The sequence below is a fragment of the Canis aureus genome, chromosome 26 (assembly GCF_053574225.1).
Source record: "Canis aureus isolate CA01 chromosome 26, VMU_Caureus_v.1.0, whole genome shotgun sequence".
NCBI lineage: Eukaryota > Metazoa > Chordata > Mammalia > Carnivora > Canidae > Canis > Canis aureus.
The window spans coordinates 7,482,035-7,500,218 of NC_135636.1; the positions used below are offsets into that span (position 1 = coordinate 7,482,035).

Consider the following 18,184-nt stretch of genomic DNA (forward strand, 5'->3'; position numbering starts at 1 on the left):
GCTCATATGGTTAAGTGGCTGCTTCCAGCTCAGGTCATAATCCCAGGGTCCTGGGATGGAGCCCTACATCGGGCTCCCTGCTCAGTGAGGAGTCTGCTTCTTCCTTTGCCACCCACACTTGCTCATGCTCACTCTCAAATAAATAAAATCCTTAAAATCGAGCAAAGATTAATAACAAGGTACACTGACATCAAAAAAACCTTCAGAAATGCTCATCCTAATGGTTAATAAAACATAAAGACAGAAAAAAATCTTGTATATTTTCTCCTAGAAACAGTACAAATGGAGGAAAGTTACCATCATCAGGAATACATATTCGATAGAGTAAATATGCTACATGTTAGATTAAGCACAACAATATTTCTAAGTGGAACTGGAATGTAGAGTTCTTTAAGTACAAATACTTTCTTTGGAGAGAAGGAATCCTTCTCAATAGTCTAACTATATACCTGTTAAGTGCCTAGATGAATGGCAAAGTTCCTATTTCCATCATTTTTAGTATGCCATATACTTCCTATTCTATTTCACTTTTACTATTTCTCACTTCCAGAACAACTGCTTTCACATAAACTTAGCACATGCAAAAAACTATAGTTTTTTGTTAAAACTTAAGCAGATTTCCTATGACGTAAGAACTCTGTCATACAATTACAAGTATCTCCTGCTTTCAACCCATAAAGGAAAAATTAAAAGGATCAAATAAAACCTTCAAGGCTACTTTTAAACAAATCTCTTCATGTGGCTCTGAGAAATATATATAACCCTTAAGTATTCATAAAGCAGAAATATTTCCTGGCTGATAAGTAATGAAGTAGAAGGTAAAACAAACTTATTATCATTCATTTGTATGGCTCTAACAGAAGATCCATTGAGAGGGAGAAAAAAACTCTGAGGTAGTGAATTGCACTTCAGAAAGGTACCAGTGAGAGAGAAAAAAAATGACAGTTAATTTTTTCCTTTGGTCTTTAAAAACTTACCGGTTTTCTAAAGCTCTAAGGCCATATAAACCAAGGCTTCACCAACAGCTCTTCAAGTGACAATTTATCTAATCAGCATGGCAATCACAGGAAAGATTCCATGTTTACTGATTGCACTAATCAAAAATCACTTTTCAAATGTGGCTAATTGACAAGTTTACTAAATGAAATGAAGAGAAGTGACATATTGGGTTCTCTGGGTTGCAGAAATGAAATGCTTTATTCACACGGAGTACTCAAGGCTGCACTTGACTCCAACAAGTTATCAGTACCTGGACAAATATTCATCAGGCAAAAACTGACAAAGAGAAATCAAAAACCAACAGTGAGAAACACCTACAGTAGACAGTTTGACCAAATAGCCCGTCTTGAGTGTTATTTTGTACCACATGAAGAAAATAGCTATGAAGAAAATAGCTATTTTTCTAAAACATTTTCTGATTTTTCTGAAACATTCAGAAAAATTAAATGGCTTAGATCTCAATTTCACTATAACTATTTCTGACCAAATTTCACAGTTCAAGATTCCATAAAAAAGAAAGCTGATCTTTTAACATTTATTTAATGCTTTCCTACTGTGCTAGGCACCATTTCCAGGGCTTAATAACTTAAACTCCTTTATTATGGATATTCTGTGAGCCGGTATGAAATTAGAAAGCTGACAAAAACCTGCCTGAGGTTACAGGGCACTTAAGCAGCAGAGTGAAATCCAGGAGCTATGTTCTCTTAACTACTCTATGCTATACTACTCCAAGGTTTACATGACCTTGTGAACTGTTGGGAGTAGTAGCTGTTGGTGGAGGTGACTCTCCAGGTTATTTCCAGATGATCAGAAGAGAACCCTACCGTAACCAGGAGGCTCAGAAACTTAAGGTTTCAAGAAGGCAGGATTGGGGATTTAAAAACTACTTTCAATATTCCAAAAGTATAGAATTAACATTATTCCATGCATCTAATTTAGACAGGAAGGAAAAACAAATGTACTTGTTATTAACACATGCATTTTGGTTACCATCTTGACACACACAGATTCATGAGGAGAAAATAAAAAATCTTGGTTAAAACATCTGAAATCAGTGTTTTTGTCTGTTTGTTCATTTGTTTTAAAGTAATCTGTATATCCAATGGGGGACTTGAATTCACAATCCCGAGATCAAGAGCTGCATGCTTTCCCGACTGAGCCAGCCAGGTGCCCCAAAATTGCCGTTCTTTTTATTTTATTTATTTTTTAAAAGCTTTTATTTATTCATGAAAGACACAGAGAGGCAGAGACATAGGCAGAGGGAAAAGAAGCTCCCCTCGGGGAGCCTGATGCAGCACTCAATCCCAGGACCCCAGGATCCCGACCTGAGCCAAAGGAAGACACTCAACCACTGAGTCACCCAGGTGCCCCTAACTGTTCTTTTTAAAAAGATGGGATGTCTGGGTAGCTCAGGTCATGATCTCAGCTCCTGGGATCGAGCCCCTCATAGGGCTCTCTGCTCAGTAGGGAGTCTACTTCTCCCTCTAACTATTCCTCTATGTGTGCTCTCGCTCTCTCAAATAAATGTATAAAATCTTTTTTTTTTAAAGACTTTATTTATTCATTCATGAGAGACACACACAGAGAGAGGCAGAGACACAGGCAGAGGGAGAAGCAGGCCCCATGCAGGGAGCCCGACGTGGGACTCGATCCCAGGTCCCCAGGATCAGGCCCTGCGCTGAAGGTGGCACTAAACTGCTGAGCCACCTGGGCTGCCCCAAATGTATAAAATCTTAAAAAAAAAAAAAACAAAAAACCCTACCCTAAAAGATTTAGTATTCAAAAGAAAACATAAAGGATCAAATAAAAATTAGGATGGAGAGAGAAAGAGATGGACAGCTGAATAAACTAGTTGACAGGTCAGCAGCAATTAGTTCTGTCTGCATAAATATGAAATCTAGAGGTTATAACAGACCATGAAATAAATATGCTAGAAAAGTGATAATGGTAAATTAAAGAAAACAAAAACAAATCATATGATGAACTATGTATAAAGACTACTGAAGCAAACATCACAGAATATGGGATTTCCTTTCCTGATAGTAGGCAGCATTTGTCTGGGCTTATCATATCCTACAGTGATCATTCTAGATTAGACCAATTATTTATTCAACACACCTACAAAGGTATTCAGGAATAACTTGGCTTCCTTTGAGGAAATGACATGGCTGCCTTTGAGGAAGTCTACCTTGACAACCCCAAGCTTTTCTAGGTTCTCTTATAACCAAGGGCAAGTAAAAGTGATTAACTTATCCAAATCCTTCTTGAACTTTTACAGTTCTGGCTTGTGCTCAGAGGATTACCAATTTTCACTCTCTAACCCTCTCTTCTCTGTTGAGCAAGAATCAGACCCATACTAATAACTGCCGGCAGATGACTGCAAGGTCTTCAGGCACAAAATCAGTCTCAGCATATTCTTCCAGATTCCTTTGCCATTCTGGGTTTCCAAATTCTCATTAGTCACCCAGGTGTCCACAGTGCACACCTGAGCCTCATCTTCTCTCCTTCACATAACATATTCAATTATCCAGTCCTTCAGATGCCCCTCTCCAATCTTCTCCATTTTGAATCCACTTTGCCACAGATCAGTTCAGACCTTTATTATCCCTAATGAGAACCACCACCAAGTCTTTTGTAACCAATAGAGTTGTGGTTTTAGAAAGGAGATGTAACTGTGCACTTTTCTATTTAGAAAGTTTTACTAATTTTTAAAAAAGATTTTATTAGTAAGATACACACAGAGAGGCAGAGAGACACAGGCAGAGGGAGAAGCAGGCTCCATGCAGGGAGCCTGATGTGGGACTCAATCCCAGGCCCCCAGGATCACACCCCGGGCTGAAGACAGCGGCGCTAAACCGCTGAGCCACCCAGGCTGCCCAGAACAGGGAATTTATTAAGGAAAAAGAGGTCAGTAAAAAATATGATTGAAGCAGCAGTTTTAAAAATTATACCTTAAAACAAAGATATGTTATTCACTGGTTAGCAAATCAGCAAGAACTTCAAAAGTGTAAATTCCTATATTTTATATGGTGATATTCACCAAAAGTATACAATTTGTAGGAATTTAGCCTCAGTTAAATTAAGAAAGAAATCTATTTTAAAGGATTAAGAAAAGCATATATGCTTAAAAAATTAAGCAATATACTTCTAAAACAAAATGGAATTCAAAAATATTACAAAGTGAATGATAATATATGATGTAAAATGAAATATAAATAAAACTAAAATGATCAGAGAGAAATTGTTAGCACTCAAGTGCATGTATTAGATAAGACTGAAAATAAATTACCTAAGTCTCCACCTCAAAAAAATTATAAAAAGGATGGCAATTTAATCCCAAAGAAACTAGAAGGGAATAATGAAGACAAAAGGAGAAATCAAAAACCAAAAAATGTAAGGTGACAAAACAAACAATAAAGCTGTTAGTTCAGTGAAAAAAAGGAAAAACAAAAAAAAACAAAAAAAACCCCAAACACCTCAAGTAATAAAGTTAACAGATGCCTAGCTGGCTCAGTCAGTATAGCTTGATTCTTGATCTCGGGGCTATGGGCTTTGAGCCCTCTAAATTAGGGGTAGAGATTACTTTTAAAAAATATGTATGAAAAAATGGTAATAAAATAAAATCAAATGGGCCCTGGCTACAATAATCGAGAAAAAGCAGCAATACTATATACATTACCAATACAACAAATTAGTTTTTAAAGTTTTACAGTTATTAAAAAGACACTAAGAATATATCACAATATTAAGAGAATTCTGGCAATGAATTTGAAATTTTAGAATGGACAAATTCCTACAAAAATAAGGGGAAATTACCAAAGCCAAAACAAGAAGTAACAAAAACACCAGAATAACCTATATCTACTTAATTTGAATCTATAATTTAAAATCTTCTCATGAAGAAACTGCAAGGCCCATATGGCTTTATGGCTTTACCACTGAATTCTATGGGATTAAGACATGACAATGAACTTATTGTAACCCCTAGGAACAAAAGAAATGTAGGAAACACTTTCTAACTTTCCAGAATGTACAAAAGTTATAAGCTAATCTCTCATAGTATACAGATGAAAAATACCCAATATACTGACACACAGAAAGTAGTTACATATAAAAAGGAATGCTATTATCACACTGAATGAGGCTTATTCCAGTAATGCCAGGTTGGTTTAACCACATAACAGTAGGAAAGAAAAACAAAACATTACCACCATCTAAACAGAGGAAAAGCATTTGATAAAATTCAATACCCACTAGAAACAAAAAACAGAAGGAAAGTTCCTCAGTACTTCTTATCTAAAAGAAAAAAAATAAAAAACTACATTTCCCCCTTAAGACTAGAAATGAAACAAGGATGTCCACCATCACCCTTTCTATCCAATTATACTAGAGGTCCTGATCAGTGCAATAAGGCAAAAAAATTTTTTTAAATTTAAAAAAAAAAAGACGAAAGGCATTAGGCTTAGAAAGTCAATAAACAAAACTGTCACCATTTGCAGAGGACATGATTCTGTAGGCAAAAAATCCAGAAGAACACACAAACTTGCAGAATAAATGAATTTAGTAAGGTTGTTAGATAAAAACCAATATGTGAAAATCTATTTCTAATACAAGCAACAGGAAAATGACATTTAAAAGATTACTTAAAAACATCAACACCTATCAAATATCAATATTTTTTACCTCAATTTTTTATTGTGATGGTTTCAAAACTTACAGAAAAGCTCTAAAAGAATCATAAAGAATTCCCACATGCTCTTCACCCAGTCCCCAAATGTCGGCATAAACCTCGTTCCTTACATGCCAATTAAAGTGAAAATATAAACCATCAAGTGGAAAAAGGAAAGGAAAAAGGTAATTTCAATAATAATAATATAATAATAATAAAAATCTCATAGCCAAAATATAAAAGAACCCCTAATAAAGCAAAAGAAGAAAGACAACCCAGTAGGAAAATGGACACAAGGTTTCAGGCACATCACAAAAAAATGCTCAAGGGCCAATAAACATGAAAAAACCTCAATTAAAGCATCAAGAAGATGCTAATTAAATGTCACTGGGAGCCGCTCCTCATCCAGTAGAATGGCTAAAAGTGAAAAGACTGACAATACCAAGGGTTGGTGACAATGTGGAACAACTGGACCTTCTCTGCACTGCTAAAGGCATGTATATTGGTATAAACTGAATGTAATTTGAGAAACGCGTCTGGCACTTCTATTCATGAAAAATGAACATGCACATGACCCTAGCCTTGCAATTCTACTACTGGTACATACCCATCAGAGATGTTTACTTATGTGCACCGAAAGACACATGAATTTCACCGCCGTACTACTCCAGAAGCCCCAAACTGGGAACCAATCCAAATAGTACACCAGAGAGAGAAATGATGACAGTCACCGATGAAGCAGCAGAAGTGTGCGAATGAACAAACTACTGCTTCAGCAATGATATGGATAAATCTCAGAAACAGAATATCAAACAAAAGAGGGCAAATTTTCAAAAGGGTCAACTGTGTAAGAATCCATTAAACAAACATGAAACAAATCCATGACACTGAAGTCAGGAAAGTAATTACCTTTAATGGGTTGGAATGGCACCTGGGAAAGGACATAATGGGGGCGGGGGGGGGGGGGGATTCTGGGAACTTGTTACTTTCTTCCTAATCAGAGTAGTGGTTACATGTGTGTGTTCATTTCATAAAAATTAATCAAATTGTATACTCATGACTCAAAATTTATTGTGTGTTACATTTTAATAAAAAGTATATGTAAAAATACATGTATAATAATCTAATTTTCAAAAATTACGTACAAGAATATAAAGAAAGAGACTACTGCTTTGTTGCAGGACCATGGGATTACACATATTTAGGCTTTATTATCTGCCACATTTTATTTAATTAACATGTATTACGGTTAAAATCCATTTAAAATGTCACTAAAAATATGGAGGAAAAAGTCAGTCTTCCCACCCTTGTAATCAGTTTCCACTTATGCTCTCAGAATTTTGTACCAGTTATTCTAGGCTCAAAACCAAGTAACTTTTTGTGATGTACTTCAAACTCATTTTTTTCTCAGCCCCAAATTCCCCTCTGTAGGCTCAATTTAAACAGCACACTTTTGCTGATTTTTTTCCCCATTTTTTCATTTCTACCATCCCCATCCCCTTTGAAAAGATGTTAAATATAGTGTCCTAGCAAGAGTCCTCAGGTGGCTCAATGTTTTTACCCATCACCATGCAGAGGGCCATTTATTTCTTGCTCTACGTCAATCCCTACTTTACAAAACATATTTCCTATTATTTATTTTTTTAAATTTCATTTATTTACTTGAGAGAGAGAGAAAGAGAGAGAGAGCACATGCACATACACACACCAGGAGGTACAGTAGGCAGAGGGAGAAGCAGGCTCCCTGCCAAGCAAGGAGCCTGATATGGGGATCCATCCCAGGACCCCAGGATCACGACCTGAGCCCAAGGTAGACGCTCAACAACTGAGCCACCTAGGTGCCCCAATTTCCTGTTTTTTAATGACATAATTAAAATAGAGACTCTACCTGGAAAAGATTCTAATTAAAGTTCCTCGTAAGAGTTGTAACAATGGCAAATGAGTAGTTATTCAAGATTTAATAAAAAGGAGAGGTGACACCACAATTTGAAATAAAATGCACAGATGCTGATAAGAGTTGACTATTATAATGAAGACAAACTAAGAACTATAAAATTGCAGGCCTGGAAAGAGGAAATTTTTTTACCACTGGCATGACCTTGATAAATAAAAGAACTTCCTGACTTCCTTCTTACTTAGTGCTGGAAATGGATCCTGCAGGATGGAAAGGGCCTGAGAATGAAGCACTCAGATTTATATGAATGCCACACCGAGTGATTTTCTGTGAAGGCAGTCCATGGTTTTTACAGATCGTCACATGGGTCTATGATTTCACACAAGATCTAAGCAACATTTCCCAAAGTGTGGTATGCATACCATGGGTAATACATAAGATCGGTTTCTGGGGACTGTGACCAAGCCTTTTATCTTCAGTTATGTATTTACGTATATTTGAAAAAAATACAATAAGCACATCAAACTCATGTCATATATTTTTGATATAATTTTATATTTAAAATAAATCAATTTAAGTGGGGGAAAAGAAGATGATTTGTTTTTTTAAGATTTTACTTATTTATTCATGAGAGACACACAGAGAGAAAGAGGCAGAGACATAGGCAGAGGGAGAAGCAGGCTCCATGCAGGGTGCCCGTTATGGGACTCCACCGCAGGTCTCCAGGATCACTCCCTGGGCTGAAGGCAGCGCTAAACTGCTGAGCCACCCGGGCTGTCCCGGAGGGGGCGGGGTAAAACGTTTTAAGTAAAGTAGCTATCTGGGGTGATAAATCCAGTGATTGGACCTTAACAAACATGAAATGGAAGGAAACTACATAATGGAGAACACATGTTTTCACCCTTACTACTCAAACCTCTTTCCAAATTTCTCAAACTTTAGGCAATCCGACAATCTCTTAAATGCCTCATAACCATCATCTTGAGAAATACTAGCTAAGGGACGCCTGGGTGGCTCAGTGGTTGAATGTCTGCCCAGGGTGTGATTCCAGGTCTGGGGATGAGTCCCACATAGGGCTCCCTGTAGGGAGCCTGCTTCTCCCTCTGCCTGTCTCTGCCTCTCACTGTGCCTACCGTGAATAAATAAATAAAATCTTAAAAAAAAAAAAAAGAAAGAAATACTAGCTAAGCTAACCCACAGGGATTAAACGTGGCTCTAGCATTCTGCATCTCATTTTTTTTTTCCTATTTGGAAGCTGTGATACCATTATGGATAGAACTACATGGTAAAGAGCCCATAAAAAAGGAACTGCTAAGGAATGTACCAATAAACAGACGGCTTTATAAATAAGCTATGGATATGCTTTTACATATACTAGTAAAATGTTAGGGCACAGAGAGTGCTTTCAAAGTGATTAGACTCTTCTGTTGCATGTGGCATGGATTGATATGAAATATATTATGATACATATGGAAATACTCAGAAATGTTATTTTCTAAATCTTGGGGGCAGGGGAAGAGCAGTTAAGTAAACTACTGTACCAAGCAGATCCTCATAAGGTCCATTCTGTACCCCTTCTGTGTTTCACTAAACAAGATAAAATAGCTGAACTCCATAGTTTTCATGGAGTCTTAACAATGTTCCACTCAATGTCATTAAGCCACACAGCAAAGCCACAGAGAGAGACAGAGACAGAGACATGGAGAGAGTACACTGAAAACAGAGGGCTCTGAGAGAGAACGAGACCTTCAGAACCCATTTCTTCCTGGGTATTTTTTTTTTTTAAAGATTTTTTTTATTTATTCATGAGAAACACAGAAAGAGAGAGAGAGGCAGAGACACAGGCAGAGGGAGAAGCAGGCTCCTTGCAGGGAGCCCAATGTGGGACTCAATCCTGGGTCTCCAGGATCACGCCCTGGCCCAAGGCGGCACTAAACCGCTGAGCCACCCAGGCTGCCCTCTTCCTGGGTATTATACCAGGAAAATCTGGGTGGGCTTCAGGTTAAAAAATGGGTTTGTCCCCTTTTATGAAGATAGTGCCGAAGGTGAAGAAAGAAGCCCCTGCCCCTCCCAAAGCCAAAGCCAAAGCAGGCTTTGAAAGCTAAGAAAGCAGTGCTGAAAGGCGTGCAGTCCCCCCAAAAAAGAAGATCCCTACATCACCTACATTCCGACAACCTAACATGCCGCGTCTCCAAAGGCAGCCCAAATATCCTCGAAAGAGTGCCCCAGGAGAAACAAGCTTGATCACTTGATGATCACATCATCAAGTTCCCCCTGACTACTGAGTCAGCCATGAAGAAAATAGAAGACAACACACTTGTGTTCATTGTGGATGTCAAGGCCAATAAGCACCAGATCAAACAGGCTGTGAAGCAGCTCTATGACACTGATGTGGTCAAGGTCAACATCTTGATCAGATTAGATCATCTAAACTGAGTCCAGCTGGCTATAAATCTAATATAAATTTTTTTACCATAAAAGAAAAATGGGTTTGTAACTTAATTAGTATGAATACAGTAGTAGGTGCATAGCATAAATACCTCCCAACAATCTTCACATTAATCTGGTATTTCTCTGACAACTTCAACCTTGGTTTAAAAAGATTTCTCAGAGTGGCCTCTTCTGTTTTGTTAATTTAATTTACATGAAATATTTCAAACAATTAGAAAGAAACTTAGTAAAATAACCCTTAGATTTAACAAATGTTTAGCATCTTGCCATAGTCGCATCTCCTCTGCCATGCTGTCATGGTTTGGTGGGGTAGTAATAGACAACCAGGAATGGAGAAGTAAAGGCTTATAGTATTTCTAAATTATTATGTTTTTAAGTCCATTTAATATTTAATATTTAATTCAGCATGTTAAATAATCAACTTGTGATAACTTACTTGACATAAGTTTTGGAATCTGGGCTTGTCCTCTCAACAGCGGCCTGTATAAGTTTCCTTGATAAGTTGCAGGTGGTGGTGCAGCATTGCCATAAACGCCAGCCCCTGTGCCTCTTGGCATAACATGGCTGTAAAAGGACCCCACCAACCAGAAAAAAATTTATAGATAAATCCATCACATCCAAACTGATATAAATTAATGCTAGTTGTCTCTTTACTAGTAAATATGATTAAGATAATAACTTACAAGATTTATAATTAACAAAGTTCAAAACAGTACCAATGGTAATGGTGATAGCATGTTAGTTTGTCATACCAAAATTCTTAACTGATAATTATTTAAGTATTAATTACTTCATATAAAGAGTGAACCTACCTTTTTTTTTTTTGTATATTTCAAGTTTTGCCCTCAAGGACCCATGCTGTGGCTACCACTATACATACTGCTCTATATCTTGCATTACTCTATATTTTTCATAGTCTTCATAATTATAGTATGTATCCCTATAGAGTACTTTACCATGGTGACATCTCATATTTCACTAAACCATTCTTCTCATTTAATTTGACTATTACTAATGTAATGCACTCTAGATTTGGGCATGTAACTTTATGCTTCTCTAAAATTATTTTTTCAAGATAAATTCCAAGAAGTAGGAATTTGGATCAGAGTTATCTGCATGTACTGATCGTATATTGTATATATGTTTTATTCCTTTGAAATATCTGTCAGTAAGATAGGAAAACCTTTTAGGAGAAAATAACAGAATTCTTAAGCAACACACAAACCAAAGAAACAGAAGTGAATTTTTAAAATGAAGAGCGTAAGAGTATCAAAGTCATTAAAATATTTGCCAAAGAATTGCATTTAGTGGTCTCTTAAGTATTTGTAGCATAAATACTGACAATGCTGATGAATGATTCAGAAAAAGCATAATATACAAAAGATAGCAACCTACCACTCACCCTAAAGTCCTGAATGCAGCCTGATCCAAGTGGACAGGCCGCCGATCCCGATTAAAGCCAAGTTGGGGCTTCCACTGCCGTCCATTGCTGGACTTTTCCCAGTCACTAGGTTTCAGTACTGGTGTTGGTTTTCTGACCATTTGAAAATACAATTAGTGTATTGGGATATGCATTGTTCATACAAAATAAAACTAGATAGTTCATATATTATAGCTGTATTGTTACCTTGCTCCTGGAAGCATTACAGCTTTAAAAATGTAGTCTTCAGCAAACTGTGGGTCCTTAAAATTAATACTAGAAGAGAGCAACATATAATTTTATGACTTTATTATATGACCATGGCTTAACTATTATGTAAACTGAGGTACTTTTCATGTTTAAAAAGAATAACCAAAATTCAGAAGTCTTCTCCAGAAATTATTTTAATCAATAGTTTTGCCAAATGACAAATCTTTTTTGTCAAACAGCTGCTAATCCGTAGTACACAGCCTTCATGTAACTTTCTCTGTGGGAAAAGTCATGCTCTAGCTAACTGTGGGTGATTAGAGAGAAGGAACAGACACTGCCTCAAATCTTGAGAAATTACAACAGAATACTGGTGACAGGTGGAAGGGGTTTATAATAACAAAAAGAAGAAAAAAAACACCTTTCATTTTATTTAGTGCAGGGCAAAGACTTACCCTAAGCATCTTAGGAAAAATTAGTTCTTGTTTCAAGAAAGAAAAGATGAAAACACCACTAGAAACAAAATCATAAAGTATACACAAATAATCCGGAGAAAAAACATTAAATTTCCCAGTTGGAACCCTGTACTATACTCTCTTAATGTTTCTCTTTTTCAGGAACAGTCACAATTTGAAAACTACACAAAGGCTTATTTTATAAGTCTTTACACTTAGACTATATTAGCTGGGTCAAGCTTCCTTTCTGGTGGGATTTGTGTGTCCCGAAGGCTGGTAAGTATGTAAGTTTTCCTTTCAACCTAGCAATGTCTCTTCTAGAACTTCACATCTATACTAGGTTATACCTAAGGATGCTCACAACAGTTGTTATTTTTGCTGAAAAAAACTTAAGTGTATGAATAATAGTAGACTGGTTAAAGAAACTATGGTTTCCCTAAAAATGGAATCCTCAAGTGACATTTCAAAAAAATTTAGTAACTGAATACCTACTGACATGGGGAAAATACATATATACAACAGACTAGACATATATTCATCAAAAAGTTATCAGTGATACTGTTTCACTTCCTTTCCTTCTTTGTGTTTTTTAAATATTTTCTAAAATTCCTCCATGATTACAGTTGAAAACGGTTTCATATAAAATATATTTGACATTTTAGATAGCTTTTTTCCCTTCAAAAACTGCCACTTTAAATTATTAGGGCTTATTTTCATTGTGCTGGGATTTAACTGTATATTTTAAGTACATAAAAATAACTTCATTTATAATAAAAATGCTGAGCTCAAGAGCAGCTGAACAATACTTCATTTACTGAATTTATTCCTCTTACAACTCACTCTTCACTGGCAACCATCTTTATCTCAAATGTTCTCTGCTGGGCAAAGTGGCTAGGGCAGTGTTACAGGTTTAAGAGGGTGACAGAGAAAATGGTATTTAAGTATAGGGGATTGTTTGGGCCTTCCGGATACATAGTAAAGAGAAAAATCAGTAATAAAGCAAGACTTGCAACTTAGAACCTCTCAAAGCAGTTATTTTTTTGTCAGCAGGGCTTTTCAGCAGTTTATCAAACTTTAAGAGTTCTCACAGCATACATGGTCTCAGGGTGGGCAATGGGGTACAAATGCTGGCCAGGCATCAAGCCTGCCTCCCCTTCTGATAAAGGAAATAGGAAATACTTAATAACATTTTCATAAGTAGAAGAGGCAACAACAGACGCAGAAAGATGCTGAGTAAGTATGTGTGTGCACGTGCCTTCCACACAAGTCTTTGTGAATGTAGGATAAAAGCATGTGTGTATGGGGGAGAGGGAAGAGGATTCTCTCACTGGGACCAAGGAAAACATCATTCCAAGAGGCCATGATATGAAGTGGGACAGGAATGGTTACAGAATGGGAGAGGAAATAAATGTAACCAAGTCAGAGAAAGGGGTTCCAGGACCAAGAAATAGCTCGGTTTAATTGGAGCAGCCTTCTCGATGGGGATCTGGGAGAGAAGTAAGCCATATACAAATGATCTGAGTGATTGCATCCTCAAATTCTCCCAAGAAGATCTATAATTAGTTCCATTCTTAAGGACACAGGAGCCAAACTCATGACCCTCAGGATCAAGATCTGAGCTGAGATCAAGAGTTCGTTGCTCAATCAAGTCACCCAGGTACCTCAAGTTCTCAAGCCTTAACTCCCAAGTGGGACCTTAGTTGAGAAGAGCTAGACTGGAGTGAGCAAGTCCGTGAACAGAAGCAGGCAGTAAGACAGGCTGGTTGCACTAGGTTAATGTTGTAGAGGTCCTGTTCTGACCACAACGTGAAGTTGCTTCAGGTAGTCAGTCAGTGAGGGAGTAAACTCGATCAAGGAAGCAATTCAAAAAGAACCTTCTGGCAGCAGTGTATAAGAGAGCAGAGGGAGAGAACCAAAAAAAGATGATCAACACAGTCTAGGCAAGAGCCTTTTTTTTTTTTTTTAAAGATTTTATTTATTTATTCATGAGAGACGCAGAGATAGAGGCAGAGACATAGGCAATGGATGGAGAAGCAAGCTCCATGCAGGGTGCCCAATGTGGGACTCAATCCTGGGACTCTGGGACCATGCCCTGAGCCGAAGGCAGACACTCAACCACTGAGCCACCCAGGGATCCCAAGAGCCTTCAATACATGCTGGAGGTGGGAATGCTGGGCAGGCAAAAGAAATGGCAGGGCTAGAACTGGAATGAAGATCATATTCAGGTGAGGGCTTGGGATGAAGAAGTCATGTACAGAAAGACTGAAACTAAATGAAGGAAGTGGCCAAGCTAACAACTTCCCAGGCAAAAGAGCTTCACAGGGATAATCTCTCCTGAAGGACAATGGTTATAGTAAGAGATTTAATAAGACAGCTGAACCAATGTTTGAGAAAACAAACCCATGTATTTATGAAATATGTGCAGTTTACTGTATGTCAATTGTTCCTCTATAATACCACTCTAAAAATTCCATCATTCAAGGCACCTGGGTGGTTTAGTGGTTGAGCATCTGCCTTTGGCTCAGGTAGTTATCCCGGAGTCGTGGGACTGAGTCCTACATCGGGCTCCCCATAGGGAGCCTGCTTCTCCCTCTGCCTGCGTTCTCTGCCTCTGTGTGCCTGTCATGAATAAATAAATAAAATCTTAAAAAAAAATTCCATCATCCATGCTCATATTCTAAAAGGAAGAAATTTCCAAGATAATAGGAAAAAAAATCTTCAAAATCTTCCCTATTTACCCTCCAAACCAAACTTAACAGAATGATCTATATACTTCATTCACTAGGAGATGGAAAAAAGAGCATCTAAAAATAAGTTTGGAGATCACTACTGAAGGGATAAACAATACTATTTTTGATCTCAAAGATTAAAGCATTCTTTTCCCTTGGATCTTTAAGAACAATTTGAAGACTTATTCTCTTCTAAAATGAGTTAAGCTTTCACTGATTTTTTTTTAAAGTAATTTGTTCCCACAAATATATAAGAACTCTTTTATTTTTAGAAATTAAAGAACAAGGGACACCTAGGTGGCTCAGTGGTTGAGTGTCTGCCTTCAGCTCAGGGAGTGATCCCAGGGTCCGGGACTGAGTCCCTCATCGGGCTCCTTGCGGGGAGCCTGCTTCTCCCTCTGCCTGTGTCTCTGCGTCTCTCATGAATAAACAAATAAAATCTTAAAAAAAAAAAAAAAAAGAAATTAAAGAACAAAAGAAGCTAAAGCACAACTCAACTGTACTTTTCCATTGTGAAACACCAGCCACAACCTAAACAAACTTCTCCAAAAACTGAAACACATAAACCAGAGGGGAACCTATTAGTCAAAGTACCAAAGTAAAACTTTACTGAGATCCAAGCTTTTAAAGTTCCCTCATTTTTTCGTTTATGTAAGTAATTAAAATTCTTATAGACAGAGGAACTAAAATAACAGAAATGATGTTATTATAATAAAATACATAAATAAAAATAATAGAAATAGTAAAGGAGAAAAATGGATTTCTCTTTGACAAATTTCCATCAAAAGTGTTTAACTGTAGAGAGTGGCAAGGGGAGGGGAAAGTGGTACCATGAAGACAGAAGCACCTTCAAGGAGGAAATGAGCTAAAGAACAGCTTATACATTCAACTGGTGGCCCCATGGGGTGGGGTGGGGTGTGTGTGTGTGTGTGTGTGTGTGTGTGTGTGTGAGAGAGAGAGAGAACTGTGTTCAGATGTATACTGCTTTACCTAGCTTCACCGAACTCTATAAACACAAGTATTTTTCACCACTTCTTCTAGGTGGCACAGGGCTGACTCACCCAGCACAAGCTTCTATCCACCACACCAGCCTGCCCAGGAGTGGCATAATATGATCCTTCCCTTGGTAGGGAACCTCTCCATGATTTTATTTTTTTTTATTTTTTATTTTTTTTTTAAAGATTTTTTTTTTAATTTTTATTTATTTATGATAGTCACACAGAGAGAGAGAGAGAGGCAGAGACAAAGGCAGAGGGAGAAGCAGGCTCCATGCACCGGGAGCCCGACGTGGGATTCGATCCCGGGTCTCCAGGATCGTGCCCTGGGCCAAAGGCAGGCGCTAAACCGCTGCGCCACTCAGGGATCCCCTTCTCCATGATTTTAATCACCTAATTGTCATCACAAACACATCAAGGACAAAATATAAAAATTGTAAACCTAAGCATGGTTGAAAATATAACAAAACTGAGCAGTGCTTTTATCTGTAACACAAGTAGCACTTTAGACACCAATAGTAAGAAGAAAATACTACAGCAAAGTCTCAACTGAAAAGGAATGGAATGTACAACACCCCTTTCCAACTCAATTCACTTTAAGAATTATCCTTAGAAACACTATTTTAAGTACTAATACTATTTAAGAGTGTTAGTACACTTCACAAAGACAGCAGAAAACTCCAAATATCAAGTTACATATTTTTACCCTACCTTTTCCTGATATATTCCATAATTAATGCTAAATCGGCATACCAAATGCAAACTGTCCTTGTAGGAAAAACTTCATGATTCATATACCTGACATTTTAAAGCACTCAAAGAGTTTATAGGACTTAAGATGTCTTTGCTGACATTCTATCAGAAGAGGTTAACCAGACAGTGGATATTAAGCCCTCCCAAGAGATTTCACCATCAAGTCTGTGACTGTTCATATTACACTTCCTCTAGGCTTCTGATTTCAGGTTATCTGCTTGGCAACCAAAAGTCTTACAAACACTGCAATAATGGTTACATTAAAAATTCACATTAAAAAAAAAAAAAACCCTCCTTACAGGGATAAAACATTCTACCCCTTGCCTGATTCATCCAAAGGTGAATATAAATAGAAAGTCTGACAAACACTTCTCTGAAGGAGTAAGGTCTCCTGGAAGACTTTGGCAAACACTGGGCTTAGACACTATGAACACCTGGGCTTTTACACAGGTTTAGAACTGTGCCAGGTGCTATGAGGGGGGAAAAGAACTTAACAATGCTACTAATGAAAATAACATATAAGAGTACATAAATTCTAGATTATCTTTCTAAAGAGAAGAAAAGCTATGAAAGATAGTCTACACAGGAAGGAGCATTTGAAACAATGGAAGGAAGGTAGAGAGGTCAATAGGATACTGATGAGAAAAGCTGGGTTGAATGAGGAGGTAGGTGTCCTTGAGGAACTGTGGGGATTTGGGCACAGAGCTATGGCTCTGTCAAACCATGGTAGGCCTTGAAAAAGCAAGGAAGTGTTATTATAATTCCACTGACACTCTAGAGCAAAAATTTCTGAGAAATGGTAGTTTAACAAAGATAAGCCCCATAGCATATGCCAGTAGACTGGTGGGAAGGTGAAATCAAATAAATTACCTGGGAGATCATTATAGTAATTCAGGAGAAGAAACTACAAAATGAAGAAAAAGAAAAAAAAACTACTAATAGGTACACTGGGAAGAGCCGGACACAAAAAACAATTGGGAAAAAGAAAATCCAGAAGAGTCGTGTAGATCTAGGGATTAATGCAGAATGAGAAGCCAAAGTATATAATATGAAAGCAGAACGTAAGTTTGAGCAACTGGGAAAACAGGAGGGTCAGAGACAGAGAGGGGAGATGAACAAGAACTGGTAAGAGCCACTGGACAGAGAAGTCTGGAACACTGAGTCCAAGGTAAAACAAAGGGGTGTGGGGGTCTACTCCTCTAGATGAATAGAAAATTGTGCCACTGCAGTGGGAAGACAACATCTCTTTAATTTTAAAATCATATGGGGTTTTATATATTTAAAGCCTTAAAAAAATTATCTATCTATCTATCTATCTATCTATCTATCTATCTATCTCACAAACAGGGGGAAGGGAAGAGGGGGAGAAAGCAGCAGACTCCCTGCTGAACAGGGAGCCTGACACAGGGCTTGATCCCAGGACCCTAAGATCATGACCTAAGCTGAAGGCAGACACTTAACCAACTGAGCCATCCAGGTGCTCCTATATTTAAAGTCAACAAAAAGTCAGTCTACTGATATTATATCTAAGCAAATTACAATAGTAAAGAGCAGGATGAGGAAAATTAAGGAAGATAGTTCTGTTCTATTCAAAATTAAGTTACTAATATGT

At 37.5% G+C, this 18,184-nt stretch overlaps 1 protein-coding gene across 1 annotated transcript in view; it reads right to left on the reverse strand.

Moving 5' to 3' along the window:
- XRN2 (5'-3' exoribonuclease 2) overlaps positions 1-18,184 on the reverse strand; it is an 86,027-nt gene that overhangs the window by 10,889 nt on the left and 56,954 nt on the right. Inside the window, exons 25-27 of the mRNA XM_077871976.1 lie at positions 11,641-11,709; positions 11,416-11,547; positions 10,450-10,577 (exon numbers count right to left, since the gene is read on the reverse strand). Of these exons, the coding sequence (XP_077728102.1) occupies positions 10,450-10,577; positions 11,416-11,547; positions 11,641-11,709 (329 nt within the window). The remainder of the gene's footprint in view (positions 1-10,449; positions 10,578-11,415; positions 11,548-11,640; positions 11,710-18,184) is intronic.